The sequence below is a fragment of the Podarcis bocagei genome (genome assembly GCF_964188305.1).
Source record: "Podarcis bocagei genome assembly, chromosome: 17".
In the NCBI taxonomy this organism is placed as follows: domain Eukaryota; kingdom Metazoa; phylum Chordata; class Lepidosauria; order Squamata; family Lacertidae; genus Podarcis; species Podarcis bocagei.
Window position 1 is genome coordinate 28,146,026 of NC_138143.1, and position 17,464 is coordinate 28,163,489.

Genomic DNA, 17,464 nt, shown 5'->3' on the forward strand with positions numbered 1-17,464 from the left:
TAAGCTATGTAAGGTGGCGGCTTAACCTTCAATTTTGTGCTTCCTTCCCCCGTAAACATGGGCTGAACTAGACTATTAGTCCCACATAATTCAGTTGTATTTGCTTCATGGACAATATGTTAAGATTGCAAAGGAGTAAGCCTCACTAGAACACAGAAGTGCCCTTCATGTGCTGTCACACATGTGAACGGGCAATGCAAGGGGCTGTTACTCCTTTTCCAAGCCTGCCATCCACACATTTGCTGTGATTATGGATGTAAACTGATGTCTTTTTCTGTGGTTTTCTGTGGCAGCAAGTGGCTTTCTCCCATCCCATTCTGGATGCTGCGTTCAGGCTACACCTCTTTTTGCTCCACTGTTTGTAACTATATATACCAATGTTACTTTGTTTAAATAAGCACATACCGACTGTGAAATTTATGGCATTGTTGAGCCACTAGGTGGCACATAAGTTTCTCTTTGTCTAAAAACAAGACCAAGACCAAAATCATAGAGAAGTCTCTCTAAGCCTCATTGCTTCTTTCCACATTTTCCTTTTCCTTAACAGTACAGTCTTACCATGTTTACTCAGATATTAATTCCATGGAGTACAATGGGAGTTACTCCTGTGTAGATGTATATTTGGAACTTTACCTAACAATCCAATGCACACTAGGATTTCTCAGCAGGATTGGAAGATATTAAAAGGGATTATTACTGCCAGAAAGTTCTTCTTAATGTTTAATCTCCTTTCTTGTAACATTGGTTCAAGTCCTACGCTCCGGAGCAGGGGAAAACAAGCTCGCTCCCTCTTCCATGAGACAATGTTTGAGATATTTGAAGATGGTTATCATATCTCCTGTCAGTCTTGTCTTTTCAAGGCTATACAGCTCCTTGAACCGTTCCTCATAAGGCTTGGTTTCCAGACCCTCCTCCTCCTCCTCCTCCTTCATCATCACATTCAACTCAGCATATGGGGATGAGTGATTTTATCCCCAAAGTTCCCACCACAGCAGGTCTCTGTTTCCCCACAATTTTAACTTCCAGCTGCTTAACTAGACATGGTCCCAGGCTGCAATGTCAACCCACTGGGATTTGACCACTTTGGGTAAGAAATGCGTTCAAATGGACACATGTCCAAGTACTTCACTTAACAAATATTTCCAGTGACAAAGCCAGTTGCATTTGGCCTACTGCTCTGTAGAACGCAGCAGCAGTCAAACAAATTCACCACCATAAGAAGTGGCAGCAATTGAATAATGGAAACAATGAGATCACAGAGAGAGTGTGGATTTCCCTTGCTTGGCTATGAATGAGGCTGATTGTATTCTGTAGGTCCTCTCTGCCTGCCCGCCCCGGATGGGGTTTTTTGGTTTCATAGAATCATAGAGTTGGAACAGTGGCGTAGCGTGGGGGGTGCAGGGGGGGCCGGCCGCACCGGGCACAACATCTGGGGGGCGCGCTCGCACTCGCAGCTCTCTGCCCCTACCTGGCTCACTCACTCTCTCTCACTGCAGTGCTGGCTGTGCGAATCCGATCCGAGCCGCTGGGTCGCCGCCCACTGTGGAGGGGGTGGGTGCCAGGCGTGTGGTGCGGAGAGAGAGCGAGGGACTATCTGGGGGAGGGACAGTGCAGCGGCAGCCCAGCGCAGCACTGAGCGCGGGAGAGAACCACACCAGACCAGCCCAGGCAGCAGCAAGAAGAAGCTGGCAGCGGCGGCAGGTTAGGGGGCGCAAATTACTTGCCTTGCCCCGGGTTAGGGGGCGCAAATTACTTGCCTTGCCCCGGGTGCTGACAACCCACGCTACGCCGCTGAGTTGGAATAGACCACAAGGGCCATCAAGTCCAACCCCCTGCCAAGCAGGAAACACCATCAGAGCACTCCTGACATATGGTTGTCAAGCCTCTGCTTAAAGACCTCCAAAGAAGGAGACGCCACCACACTCCTTGGCAGCAAATTCCACTGTCGAACAGCTCTTACTGTCAGGAAGTTATTCCTAATGTTTAGGTGGAATCTTCTTTCTTGTAGTTTGGATCCATTGCTCCGTGTCCGCTTCTCTGGAGCAGCAGAAAACAACCTTTCTCCCTCCTCTATATGACATCCTTTTATATATTTGAACATGGCTATCATATCACCCCTTAACCACCTCTTCTCCAGGCTAAACGTGCCCAGCTCCCTTAGCCGTTCCTCATAAGGCATCATTTCCAGGCCTTTGACCATTTTGGTTGCCCTCCTCTGGACACGTTCCAGTTTGTCAGTGTCCTTCTTGAACTGTGGTGCCCAGAACTGGACACAGTACTCCAGGTGAGGTCTGACCAGAGCAGAATACAGTGGCACTATTACTTCCCTTGATCTAGATGCTATACTTCTATTGATGCAGCCCAGAATTGCATTGGCTTTTTTAGCTGCCGCGTCACACTGTTGGCTCATGTCAAGTTTGTGGTCAACGAAGACTCCTAGATCCTTTTCACATGTACTGCTCTCAAGCCAGGTGTCCCCCATCTTGTATTTATTTTATTTTATTTTATTTTATTTTATTTTATTTTTGCACTATGCACACTCAGGGAGAATGAGCCCCTGCCCCTTCTTTTCATAGCATGGGGTCAGTTTAGTTTGAGAAAAGTACTAAATAAGGGCTCATTTACCCCAATGGTGGGATGCTATGGCCAACCTGATGCCTTGTTAGGAACCTGAGTTCAGCAATAACCCCATGATCCAGGCATGTATTTCTTAGACCTCTGTACTCCAAAATTTAAGAATCCAAAGTTCACCTGGTTGACGTAGGCAGGTCACTCGCTCTCAGCCTAAACTATCTATCAGGAAGCAGGCCAAACAAACACACCGGTCATCTGTATACACTAAAACATGCTATTGGAATAATTAACAGGAAAATGAAGTAATTTGGAATAAATTATCCTCTATATTTACCTGAAAGTAATTTTTTTTTGGGGGGGTGGGGTGTTTATGACTGCAGGCAGAGCAACAGAGGACCTTTCCACAAATTACAGAAGGGTATGGTGTTAGTGGCTGGTGGAAGCCCAAGCAAAGAAATACATTTGTATTTAATATCTTTGCTTCCTGAATAACAGGTGGGGTGGGGCATTCCAGAGAACAGGTGCCACCACAGAGAAGGCCTGCTTTCGTACTTCCATAGGGCAGGGGTTGCCAATCTTTTTGGATCAATGGGCACATCTGCATACCAGAGGAACTGCCGCGGGCATCTTACACACTGCAACTAATCACACACTGAATTTTACTGGCTACAATAGAATTACTCCTTTCATGCCTAATTTGGTGAGGGAGGAGTAGCCTTGTAGGCACCAGCGAAGACCCCACTCAGCATCCAAAAAACCAAAGTGCTGCACCAACATGTACAAAATAACCCCTCTGCAGCACCACAAATCTAACTCAATGGTGTAACGTTGGAAAATGTTGATCACTTTTCCTACCTAGGCAGTTATCTTTCCACAAGGGCCAACATTGATGCCAAAATCCAGCACCGCCTGAGCTCTGCGAGTGTGGCTTTCTTCTGATTGAAGTGCAGAGTGTTTGAAGACCAGGACATTTGCAGGGAAACCAAAATGCTTGTTTACAAAGCTATTGTACTACCAACCTTACTATATGCTTGTGAAACATGGACCACTTATAAACGCCATCTCCAACTCCTTGAAAGAGTCCATCAACGGTGTCTCCGAAAAATTTTACACATCACTTGGGAAGACAGGCGAACTAATATCAGTGTACTGGAAGAAGCAAAGATCACCAGTGTTGAAGCAATGATTCTTCAACATCAACTGGTTATGTTGTGCAGATGCCTGATGATCGTCTTCCAAAGCAAATACTCTATTCCGAACTTAAAAATGGGAAGTGTAATGCTGGTGGTCAACAAAAGAGGTTTAAAGACTGTTTCAAGGCAAATCTAAAAAAATGTAGTATAAACACTGACAACTGAGAAACACTGGCCTGCAAGCGCTCCAGTTGGAGAACAGCCTTTACCAAAGGTGTCATGGGCTTTGAAGACACTCGAACTCAGGACGCAAGGGAGAAACGTGCTAAGAGGAAGGCATGCTTGGCAAATCCACACCGTGATCAACTCCCGTTGAAGGATGTTGGATCCAGAATTGGCCTCCACAGTCACTTACAGACTCATTGTTAAAATCGTGTTTATGGAAGACAATCTTACTTGGCTATGAGTGATCGCCAAAGAAGAAAGAAGAAGAAGGTGTATGTGTAGGCGCCAGAATGACAACCCTTGGTACAGGGGAAGGCTGTCCTTGAAAATGGGAAGAAGAAGAAGAGGAGGAGGAGGGAGTCCTTTTTCGGTCTTAGTTTGAAATGGTTGAAAACCGTGAAGTATTTATTTTCTCGGTGAAAGAGATGAGGCTGGGAACAAATAGGGCAGAATAATGTGGAATGGGAAAATGAGAGAACGAAGACTGATAAATTCTTAAGCAGGGCACATTGGCTATTTCACAAGTGCTGCTTGTATTGGCAGTGGCTTTTCTCATTCCACATGTCTGCAATCCGAATGCATAGCAAAATGACTGTCGAAAAATGATTGTCAAATGTCAGAAGCTACTTCCATATCTGGTGATTTATTTGATCTAATTGCATATATTATGATAAAAGCCGCAAAGCAATTTTCAAAATATAGGGCTACCATATGTCTTGGATTTCCATTTTCCATTGGAATTTGTCTGGGTGAAATTTCTTGGAAAAGCCAGGTGTATGGCAACCCAAAAAATTTTCATGGAGATTTTGCAAAGAAGAAGAAGAAGAAGAAGAAGAAGAAGAAGAAGAAGAAGAAGAAGAAGAAGAAGAAGAAGAAAGCTCAACAACTATGCCCCCTCCCCTCCCCGCCCCCAAATCTCAGCAACTTGGCCAAAAGAAAATCTCAACAACTTTTGTATGCAGATGATCACTTTTTGAAATATGGCAACCCTAAATACAGCAAAACATGGTAAAAACACATTAATCCAATACGCAATAGCAGCAGCTGTAAAACAAAACAAACAAACCCCCACACAGTTACTCAATCCAGGTTTTAGTGTAACAACAATGTCATTAAAGCTGCCCATATGCCCAGGGGAATGGAAACTTTACCTGGCGCCAAAATGACAGTCAAGTTGGCACCAGGCATGCCTCCCTAGGGAGAGCGTTCCAAAGACAGGCACTATTCCTTAATCACCACACCCTGTGCTTCTTTTTGAGGTGGTAGACAAAACAGGGGACATTAATTGTGCGACAAAGCAAATAAAGTATCAGATCGAGAGCATAATAGAGAAAATAATGAAAGTGCAACTAGATTTAGAACTTGCTTTGTTTTTCATTGACTAACACAATATATACAGCAAAGAGAATCAATATTTCATATAACTGTAGCCACAAGAATATGCTACACAAGGTACTGTGAAAAGATTCAGTTCCCAGTATTAATAGAACGAGAAGCAAACATATATGAGCACTCCACAGAAATGAACAAGCTTACAAGAGTAAAGAAAAACAGTAAAAGAAAGAAGGGAGAAACTTGATAGATTTGCATAACCTTGGAGTTTATTCATCCATTATTGGGACAGTAGATACATTCATCACATGATCATAACACTCATTTGACATGCTGCTTTAGAACAGATTAGATCAAAATGTTTTCTACAACAGCGCAATTGCAAAGTGATATAAGTTTTATGGTTTTTTTTATCAAGATCTTATATAATATGAAGTTGGGCATCATATAAAATCATATAAATATATGGATTAAAAATGAAACAATGAATATATGAAAATGGGTCTCTTCTGCTTTCTCACCTACTTTCCTGACATGCAAAGAGCATTCTTAACACCACTTGTGAAACTGCCCACTATTAAATGGTGAGATGGGGTAAGAGTTCAAAAGGAGGGAGCTTGAAAGACAACCTCTTCTCCCTCAAATACGGCAGATCCTACTCATTGCCAGCAAAGCCCCTTTTGAGCTTGTTCTGACTTACATTGGCACTCATTCCTAACCTCTACCATGTGCAGATCAGAGACTGTTGGGCTCGATTTAAAGCTTCATGATTCCAGATCGCAAATGATAGGAGGCCTGTTTAGGTTGGTTTAATCTGAATATTACTGACCTCTTGAATCAGTTTGAAGGTACACTTCTAGTGACATGCACTGACCTTTCTGCCATCCTCTCCCTCCCACCACATACAAATTGATTTAGATTATTATATTTCAACATTTCTTTTTTTAAAATGGGCAGCAACAAAATTTTGAAAAGCAGCAACAACAAATGTGCATGAAGTGAAATAAAAACTTCACTGAACACAAACCACCAGAACTTTAAATCACCAAGGAAGATGAACAACAACAACAACCACACAGCAGTATTACCAATCACCAAATTAGACAAGGCATACAGAAACCTGTCCAACCAAGAAAGATTTCATGACCAAAGAACAAACCTGATAGGCCACCTTGGGAAGTGAATCCCACAGTTAGGGTGCCAACTCCAAAAAGGCCCCGGCATATTGTTGCCAGCTGTCATCTGACAATCTTAGAACACACAGGGTTAGGAAATCTTAAATATTCTGATTTGTATCTAGTGCTGAGCTGTAGCTAGTCCAGATAGCGCCCCCTAGCCAAGAACAAATTAGCTATTCTTTCTGCCTCTCTTCCAACCCTGTCCCACTCCACCCATTCAATTCACCCTCTATTTGAAACCATTTCTTATGAGGCAATAATCAATACTTATATTTATGGACATATTTTTTAGCCTGCGCCCCTGGTGGGGGCCCACCTCAACACCCCCTAGCTACAGCCCTGATCTAGTGCAAGATCTATTCAGAGTAGACCCACTGAAATTAATAGGCATGACTAACTTGCATTCATTAATTTCAACTGAGTAAAACCCAATTAAATGCAACCTTCTGTTTTTGGGCCCCCTGTTACAGTTAACAAACACACCAGAGCTAGGTAGTGTCAGATATCCAGTAGTGCCTTTAACCTGCAAGATTGCTGATTAAATTCATCACCTCAAACTGCCCTCTTCTGAACAATCAGCTAAATCCTTGATTGATTGCTCAAATACAGTAATTGAATCAGCAGCAACATAAATTTTGTGCCCCTGTATTTCATTACATGCAGACAAACCCTGATGACTTGAAAGCAGGATTTGGGCCTAAAGATGTAAAAAAAAAAGACCCTACCTATGGATGTTTCCTTCAAGGTTTTTCACCTTCAGCTCATCCTCTTCCGACTGCCTCTTCCTGGCTTCTTCTTCTGCTGGTGAACCGGCAGGAATTCCTTGCAGCAACCATTTTTCACGGAGTGCTTTTGACTAGGGTGGGAGATGATGGGGGGGGGGGGAAAGCACACACGGTGAGACATTAAGAGACTTTCCCTCTTAAATATTTGATAGCTCTCTTGAAGACACGGATTAGCACTTTCAGCATGACACACACGGAACACTCTGGATCCATCCTCAAGGACCAGTTCATATCTCAACCTGGGATCACATGTACTCTATGTAGTAAATAGGTAACTGAATTGTTAAAGGGTAAAGGGACCCAGAACATTAGGTCCAGTCGTGACCAACTCTGGGGTTGCGGTGCTCATCTCGTTTATTGGCTGAGGGAGCCGGCATACAGCATCCGGGTCATGTGTCCAGCATGACTAAGCCGCTTCTGGTGAACCAGAGCAGCGCACGGAAACGCCGTTTACCTTCCCGCCGGAGTGGTACCTATTTATCTACTTGCACTTTGACATGCTTTCGAACTGCTAGGTTGGCAGGAGCAGGGACCGAGCAACAGGAGCTCACCCCGTCACGGGGATTCGAACTGCCGACCTTCTGATCGGCAAGTCCTAGGCTCTGTGGTTTAACCCACAGCGCCACCCGCATCCCAGGACAACTGAATTATTAAGTAGCAGTAATTTTGATTTGCTGCTGTAAGTGGCAATCAATTGGACAAGGGTTGAAATTCTACATTAGGGTGGCATTCAATGTTGTACTACTTTTAAAATAGTTCATTTGGAACTCGCCGTGGGATGTTCTGAGAGTTCTCCTGACCTCCACAAATGATTGGGGGTTAGTGGGAATGTAGACACAGTATACCTGAAAGAGCGTCTCCACCCCCATCGCTCAGCCCGGACACTGAGGTCCAGCTCTGAGGGCCTTCTGGTGTTTCCCAAACTGTGAGAAGTGAATTTACAGGAACCAGGCAGAGGGCCTTCTCGGTAGTGGTGCCCTACCTGTGGAATGCCCTCTCATCAGATGTCAAGGAAATAAACAACTATATGATTTTTAGAAGACATCTGAAGGAAGCCCTGTTTAGGGAAGTTTTTAATGTTTGGTGTTTTATCACTTTTTTATTATTACAGTGGAACCTTGGTTCTCAAACTTAATCTGTTCTGGAAGTCCGTTCAGCTCCCAAAATGTTTGAAAATCAAGGCGCGGCTATGATTGGCGCAGGTGCCCCGGAAACAATAGCCGGCAACCACATTGACATTGAACGGTCAACTTCTGAAAAACGTTCGAAAACTGGAACACTTACTTCTGAGTTTTTGGCGTTTGGGAGCCAATTTGTTTGTGAACTAAGCCATTCGAGAACCAAGGTTCCACTGTATTAATATTCTGTTGGGAGCTGCCCAGAGTGGCTGGGGAAACCCAGCCAGATGGGTGGAGTATAAATAATAAATTATTATTATAGACAAAGAGAGGTAGGGAAGCTGCGGTTTGGCTACATAGCGGGAATAGTGTTGGCTTCCGCACTATTTTGTTTCTTAATAGCAAAAGGTGCATCTGTCAGGATACACAAACTTTCCCCTTTCTCACCCACCATACGCCATTGCTGCAGATACTTTTCTCACAGCCTGGATGGGATCAGGTATCCAAAGTGAGCCGCATGACAGGATGACATGTCACACACATGCCACATGGCTTGTGCATGTCACTGTGGGATTCTGAGGAGGCCTAGTCCCCTCCTTGAAAATTTTGGAGGGGCCCCCGGTCCCCCTCAGATAGCACTCCAGAAATAAACCTGATGTGAGAGAGCATGACCAAGCAAAATCGGGAGAGGTTCAATGTCCAGCTCTCCTCACTCATGTAGAGTTTCATTGTCAAAGTTAGCTTCTCTTTATACATGAACAGGACAGATGTGTCATGTGTGAATAAACACTTTGTTCTTGTGCAACACATGTCCTTCCATGAGGGGACGGATGAATAAATTGGCAATTCTGGCTTCTAATTCTTCCAGTCCTAAATTCAGTTCACCATATTTCTGCAACAGTTTGTCAGCATATTAGTGTGTATTTCTCCCAATATACAGTGGTACCTTGGGTTACATACACTTCAGGTTACATACGCTTTAGGTTACAGACTCTGCTAACCCAGAAATATTACCTTGGGTTAAGAACTTTGCTTCAGGATGAGAACAGAAATTGTGCAGCGGTGGCCCCATTAGCTAAAGTGGTGCTTCAAGTTAAGAACAGTTTCAGGTTAAGAACGGACCTCCAGAACGAATTAAGTTCTTAACCCAAGGTACCACTGTACACGTTTTGCAAGCAATTCCCCCTAATATATTGCATTTATGTTATTTTAACACACACACATACACACTTTGAAGCACATATGTCCCTAAAATATGCATTTTTAAAATGGGAGAACTGTATCACAAAATTTGGAAACACGAGTGTCGAAGGATAGCTTTGTTTCTGTTTGCGTATCGTTCTGGAAAGTGCCAACTTTGAAGGTTTGCATTAAAATGAAACTCAACTGGTTTTCTTCCCCGTCCCTAAGTAAGGGCAAGATGCCATCTGCTCATGGCAGGTCGTCTTTGTATTAAAGGCAAGCCATTATCTGAAAAGGCACTAACAAGAGTTTCTAAAACAGACCATGCTGAAAGAGCAGAACTAGCTTGTGCAGATAGATGGAAGGAATCTACCTGCTTAGAAAAGCCTTTCAAAAAAGATCAAATCAGCACAAGAATGAAGTCATGCTGAAGGGTTCTTGTTCGTCCTTCCTCCACAGTTGACAAAGAGATGTTGAGTTGTGTCTTGTGGACTGGTCTCCAGCCAGGTCCACCCACCAGCTGCTGTTGTTTACAGAGTATCTAACAGAACCATTGCTGAGAAGCTAAATTGGCTGTTAGTAGCTCCTGGCAGAGCAATAAAGTGATGAGCTGCTCTATCAGTGATAATCTCCTGGGCATCTGACTGTATGGGCCTGACTCTCTAGGGAAAACAATGGCTAGCTGATCTGGATGCAGACCGAGACACAGGTGTCAATGAATTTTGCTATTATAGTCCTGGAAAAAAAGCCATAGTTTTGGTTCATCTTTTTATTTTAAAAGTGAAGATTGGGGGGGAAAGGCTATGATGGCAGTAGTTTGGTTCCTCTTCCAACACAAACAACTTTAAAAGAATGGTAAAATAGATTTCTACTCAACTATTTCTATCCTGAACTTTTCTAAGAATTCATTTCCCCCACCAACAATGTATTTTTTCGCTTAAAAAGGTATTTTTTTCAAGGAGATCTCAATGCACCAGCCTATTCTATCATTCTGGTTTATGACAGGTTGATTATCAAATCCAGATGTTCAGAGATACAGTATTTGTTCATGGAAAAGCACAGTTAAGTGGTTGCAGATAAGCCAATATGGAGCAAAGCTTCTGAAAGACTGAAGCTGGGCATTCATTTCTGAAGCTGCTAAACCCTAGACAAAAATTAATTAATACAGCTGTGCACTCCCCAATTCTAATGCTGATAATTTTGAGGGTAGTGTCTTTTGGAGAAGAGCAGTGGAGACCAACAGTATTGGTTTTATTTTTAAAGATATAAGGAGAGCATAATGGAAGCAAGCAGCTCTTGTCAACAGGCAGGTAAAACCCATTGTTCCTGAATCAAATTTGCAAAGGGGGCTCTTGAACTTCAAGGTGCTTTGCAGCCAGCTCACTGCTCTCTGTGTTCCTGGCTGAAATTGCAAAATGGATCCCAAAGAATTATCTGCCCTTTCCATGAGCTCTAGCTAAAAGTGTTCCTTTCCAGAGACATGACAGAGAATACCCAGCCATCAAGGAACATTCCTTTAGTTCTGCCCAGACTACCCAATGATGCAATACCAACTAATTCTATCTGATGGTTAGCAAGCAATCGGCTTAATAAATAAAAGATCGCTCAGTGTCTTCTGCCAGAGCTGCTCTGGTTACCAACATGTGACTGGGCCAGCTTCAAAGTTATTGTGTTAATTCACAAAACTCTAAACAACTTGGCCCCCACTGTACAGTACTTTAAGGACCTCCTGATTCTTTACATGCTCTGCCTCAATCGGCAAGGCCTTCTGATGTGGCAATTTTCGGTGGTCCCACATCCCCTTGAGGAATGACACCTTAGTGTGGCAGGCCTTCCCTGTGGAACTCCTTGCCAATAGAGGTTCAGCCATCCTTGCTCATTTTCAGCTATCTTACAAAATTTGATGTGTCTCTGTTGTAATCCTCTGTTTTTTGTCTGCTTGCCACCTTGAGATATTTTACATGAAAGGGTGGTTTAGAAATATTTAAATAAACTAAATAGCAGTGCTGGTCCCAACATAGAGAAATGAAGTTTCGGGGGGGGGGGCGACTCCAAAAAATTCAGGAAAAATTTGGGTCCCCCCATTTCCTACCTTGTGAAGCCTTGTTTTGTTCCTTTCTGGAAAACTTGAAAAACATTGAATTATGAACTATTTTCTTTTGGAACAGTGAACAAAATGCTTAAGGCAAGGTATTCATATATATTTTTGTCCTCTAAAATTATTTCTAAAACTGTGTAACAGTTTCAAAAAACTTATATACTGGTTTTTTTTAACCCATCTCTAACTGGTTTACTGGTTGAATCCCCGGGACGGGGTGAGCTCCTGTTGCTTGGTCCCTGCTCCTGCCAACCTAGCAGTTCGAAAGCAAGTCAAAGTGCAAGTAGATAAATAGGTACCACTCTGGCGGGAAGGTAAACGGAGTTTCCGTGCGCTGCTCTGGTTTGCCAGAAGCGGCTTAGTCATGCTGGCCACATGACCTGGAAGCTGTACGCCGGCTCCCTCGGCCAATAAAGCAAGATGAGCGCCACAACCCCAGAGTCAGCCACGAGCGGACCTAATGGTCAGGGGTCCCTTTACCCTTTACCCTTAACTGGTTTACAAAAAGAGTGGGAATTATTTAGGACTATGTATCAGACCATTACATTTTCTGTACACTGAGGCCAAGCAAGCCCTGAGGTGTACAATGAATTCTATGGAATTCAAAGACAGGAAAATACAATATATAAAAGAAGCCGTTAAAAATTCAACTAAAAATCAGACAACATTTAGCACAGCATGTTAAATCACTACAATAGGCAGAAAAACCATTAAGAAGCTCAGCAAGTAGTCTATGCTGCCAGGGGGTGGGGGGTGGAGTTTGGGAACCACTCATCTAATGGGATATCTTACAAAGACATATCATATAAACTCATATACTGTCACCCCAGGTTTCTTTCCAGCTAAACTTCAAACTACAATTGGAAAAAAGGCTGCTTAGGTGCAAACATGACTCATTTCTACAGAGACTGCAAAAGAAACCAAGGATGCTTGGAAAATGTAAACTGCCCTTAGATCTACAGATGAAGGGCAGTGTTCAAATTTAATAAACAATAATAATAAGTAATAAGTAATAAAAACCCATTGTTTGCAAATTCCTGCATAAACAACCTGATCCACATCTCTTGCATAAATTGCAGATTGCAATTTAGCTACCCACCAGATTTCATACTGTGTTACAAATGTTGTAACACAGACCTGGACAGCTTTAGAAGGTATCTATTTAAATGTATCAGGAGTTTGTTTTTAAAGGTATTGCAGCCTGCCCTGTATTTGCACAGATGCAGCTTTGTTGCTCTCTGATGAGCTTTTAAATCACCTTCATCCAATATATATAGGCATATTGTTAGCTATTGCTACCAGAGCATTAAGATTGTTCAGGCATTGGCCAATGGCACTTTTAAACGACTGCAGTAAATTTTCATTCAATTAGCAGTTGCTGCTTCACTTCTCTAGGGAGATTAGCAACTGTAGACCAAGCCTACAGCCCATCACTAGAAGTCACTCTGCTGAGGTCTTATTGGCTCTCAGTACGTTTTTGAGCACAATTCAAAGTGTTGGTGCTGACATTTAAAGCCCTAAACGGCCTCAGCTCTGTGTATCTGAAAGAGCGCCACCACCCTCATTGTTCAGCCCGGACACTGGGGACCAGCTCCGATGACCTTCTGGTGGTTCCCTCACTGTGAAAAGTGAGGTTACAGGGAACCATGCAGAGGGCCTTCTTGGTAGTGGCACCCTTCCTGTGGAACACTCTCTCATTAGATGTCAAGGAGATAAGTAACTACAACAGGCATCCCCAAACTCGGCCCTCCAGCTGTTTTGGGGCTACAGTTCCCATCATGCCTGACCACTGGTCCTGTTAGCTAGGGGTGATGGGAGTTGTAGTCCCAAAACAGCTGGAGGGCCGAGTTTGGGGATGCCTGAACTACAGTATATTACCTTTAGAAGACATCTGAAGGCAGCCCTATATAGGGAGGTTTTTTAAAGTTTAATGTTTTATTATGTTATTGGATATGCTGGAAGCCACTCAGAGGGGCTGAGGCAACCCAGTCAGATGGTCAGACTACTACTACTACTACGCCTGCAGTCAGAGAGATAAGTCAGGCCAGCCAAGGCAGATGACCAGTTTCTGTTCTATTCTGCTATATACACACGCCAGGGCCAGTGGCGTAGCGTGGGGGGGTGCAGGGGGGGCCGGCCGCACCGGGCGCAACATCTGGGGGTTAGGGTTAGGGGGCGCAAATCCACGGGTTAGGGGGCGCAAATTACTTGCCTTGCCCCGGGTGCTGACAACCCACGCTACGCCACTGGCCAGGGCTAACCCAAGACATTTTTGCACCTGAGGCGAACCACAAAATAGTGCTTCCCTCCCTGCTAGGGGAGGAGTGTGTAAATAACTACATCAGGGGAAAGGGAAGACTAAAGACCTACACCGGAATCTCCTGCCCCTGTGGATTCAGCCACCTGAGGCAGCTGCCTCACTTTGCCTCACGGGTGGGCTAACCCTGATACACACATTGGCATTCTTTTTCTAACTTGGGTAATCAACTGTCAATCCTCTTCTACTAATTATACTGCTTAACAACACTCTCTCTCTCTCTCTCTCTCTCTCTCTCTCTCTCTCTCTCATCTGGGCCATTCCTATTCTTTTTAAAGCACATAATAGGTCAACAGGGGGGAGGAGACGGCTGAGCACCTCAAGCTATTTTTGGGGATGTGCACGTCTCTTGCCACTAGTTTATTCTAGGCTTTTTATCACAGCTAGTGCTAGGACAGGAAGTGTCAAGTAATGAATCACTGACGGGAACTGGAGTGCCCTGTAATGAGAAGATACAGACGGATGATGCTCCGGTGAAATCAAAAGGCACAGATTAGAAGCACCAGATAAACAGTTTAATCATAGAATCATAGAGTTGGAAGAGACCACAAGGGCCATCGAGTCCAACCCCCTGCCAAGCAGGAAACACCATCAGAGCACTCCTGACATATGGCTGTCAAGCCTCTGCTTAAAGACCTCCAAAGAAGGAGACTCCACCACACTCCTTGTCAGCAAATTCCATTGTCGAACAGCTCTTACTGTCAGGAAGTTCTTCCTAATGTTTAGGTGGAATCTTCTTTCTTGTTTAGCTCATCAAGGAGACGGATTCAACTCTGCTTCTATTATTTCCACGGCTGTTGTGGGGCCAATTATATAAATACCTCAACACACACACAACCTGTTCCCCTTAGCTCATTTTGAACGCCTTCACTTTCATGTTATTTGGATTAATCAAGATTCAATAAATCCTGTATTCAGATGCTTCCATCTTCACTACCTACTGTAAAGTATTCCATCCTGTGCCACTGGGGTGGGATACAGAAAGATAATGTATTCATTTCCCTCAGGGTGGTATAGTGGTTAGAGTGTTGGATGGGGACCCAGGAGGCCAGGGTTCAAAGCACTGCTCAGCCACAAAGCGCAGTGGGTGGTCTGGGGCCAGTTATTGGCTCTCAGCCTAACCTACCTCTTTTGGATGAAACGGATGAGGGGGAGAATCATGTAAACATCCAAGCTCTTTGGAGATATGCTGGGATATAAATGTAACGATAAATAGAATATAATAAAATGAATTGGGTGGAATTCAGACTCATGTTCAGATGAATGTTCTGTCTGCAACAATATTAGCCTGCCAGAGGGAATGATCCTGCTCTCCTCTCCCACACCCTATTCTGGGGGGTACCCCAGACCCCCCCAGAGATAATCCTAGGGTGCATGGGGATGCAGAAGGAGTAGGGGAAGCCCTGAAGAGCAAGTGAAAGCTCCTGTACAGGACTTCCAATGATGGAGTCATTTGGTGACTTCCAATTATTTGGTGACTGCCAAGGCTGTCTTTACCCGGGGGTGCAAAGGATGCGGGGCACCTGGGCGCTGAATTCTGGGGGGTGCCCGGCGCCCGATGCTGAAGCCGCCTAAGCTCTTAACTATCTACCTGTTATGAAATAATAAATAATTTTGATCAAGCTAGAAAAACAAAATACATATATACCTAGGTATTACCCAAATGTATACCTACTGTTTCACTAAAGGACTTTCGACTTTGTGCGCTCATTTATGAAAGATGCGCTGCGCCAGCGGTGGTGCTTGTCATTCACATTGTCAGACTCAATGATTTGGGGGTGCTGGGCGGATCTTTGCACCCCGGCGGCGCATATGCTAAAGACTCCCCTGGTAACTGCTGCCCCTTATATCCAGCTTTCCTCATCCAAAGATCATTCAAGGCAGCTCCATGAGATTGTAAAATGATGAGGGGGGGGGACCATTCACAGTTTAAAACCCAAAACTATAAAACACACGCACAATAACATGACACATTTTTGTCAAATGGCAAAAAACAGCACCCAAATCATCCTTCAACTTCCTTTACTCCTATGTTTGTGTACAAATATCTTTAATAACCCTACTCAAGTTCCTTTATCTGATTTATTGCTTAGTGAAATGAAGATGAAGCATTTATGGTGGCCACAATTAGGGAGGGGCTGGCCCATTAAAATCTGCTCCGCTTAAGTTCTTGGAGGCGACATGACTCAGTCCTCCCCATTTAGTTTCCAGGCAGATGAAAAAAAATCTTTTAAAATCTGCCCAGATACACATACTTAAAAGTAATTACAAGTTAAGAGGTGGTGTGAGGATGGCACACTGCCTTAGTTCCCCCTCTCAATTTTTCCCTTTCAAAACTTCAGAAACGGTATATCCACCCACCACCTGAATGGAAGCAGCACACAACCCCCAGATCACTTCATAATGGAATCTGTCCAGCTGTGGATTCTGAAGTAGACCATTGATCCAATCTAGGTCATGCACGATCAGTCCAGATCAAATTAGGTGACTCCTCTGTGAAATCCAAAAAGGAGAGATTCCTTCTTCATCCACTCATAAGGTAGCTGAGAACAGTCACACACAAAAACCTTAAAACATTTGTTCCCTTTCATTGCATCCATTACTCAATAAAGTATTTTCACAACTACATTATTAAGTGCAGTAAATGCACTTGTCTTTATTTAATCCTACTTATAGTAAAATTCCAAGCCTTTCTAGCAAATACTGCTATGACAAAACCTGTCCTCCAATTTCTAGAAAGCTTTATTCCAACACATAAGGGGGTCCATTTTTTTAGCCTCATTCACAGGGCACTTCAGAATATATAATTTCACAAAGTGCCCAGTGAGTTTATTGCAAAGTGGCTGGGTACGGCGGGTGCTTTTTTCTTTCTATTAAATATTTCTTCTGTGCTTTGCAGCATCTCTGACCACCTATGTTTCCTAATCTAAGAAAGTCAATGAGGTCTTTCTTTGGCCTTTACCTGTCACACAGGGAGAAGTGGAGGTTATGAAATTGATATGTGCAAGGATTTTGTTTTTAAGAAAGGCCCTTCCTTTTACCTATTAAAAATAGTTCCACATGGATTTGTTTAAAAGTAAAAACACTTCACTTAAAAAATGCAATAAGAGGAGCAAGCCAGCAGTAAATCACACTGATCTAGTGGAGTTCACTCTTTGTAAGCAAAAACAGGATCTGCATAGGAGTGCTAGTCCTAATAAGCTCGGCAATTCATCTCTGGTAGGTCTTGGCCACATGAAGCACTTGCTGAGACTGAAGGTCCCTGCCTCATCACAGTTGCCTAAGTCCCTTCCTCTTCAGAGTTTCCCTCCAAGCAACCTGAGACTGTGGCTAACCTCTCCTCTGCCCTTTTCACGCCTCTCCTGGTTCTGGAAGAACAGCAGGGAGGGGAGTTTGTCACAGCAGGAGTGGGAGACGCCTGTGCCTCTTCACCAGCCAGACTCATCTCTGCTTCTTGGCCTCCCTCCTCTTCTGCTTCAGCTTCTGCCTCTAGATTTCTCTCTGCCACAGATGCTCCCAGCT

At 43.8% G+C, this 17,464-nt stretch overlaps 1 protein-coding gene across 5 annotated transcripts in view; it reads right to left on the reverse strand.

The window, feature by feature from the left end:
- The window catches only part of PALM2AKAP2 (PALM2 and AKAP2 fusion), a 228,592-nt gene that overhangs the window by 163,424 nt on the left and 47,704 nt on the right, over window positions 1-17,464 (reverse strand). For all 5 annotated transcript variants that reach the window (XR_014003284.1, XM_081176172.1, XM_081176169.1 and 2 more), the window contains exon 3: window positions 7,168-7,298. Coding sequence is in view for 4 of the 5 variants with exons in the window: in XM_081176172.1 (XP_081032298.1) it covers window positions 7,168-7,298 (131 nt within the window). In the remaining variant the exon portion in view is untranslated. The remainder of the gene's footprint in view (window positions 1-7,167; window positions 7,299-17,464) is intronic.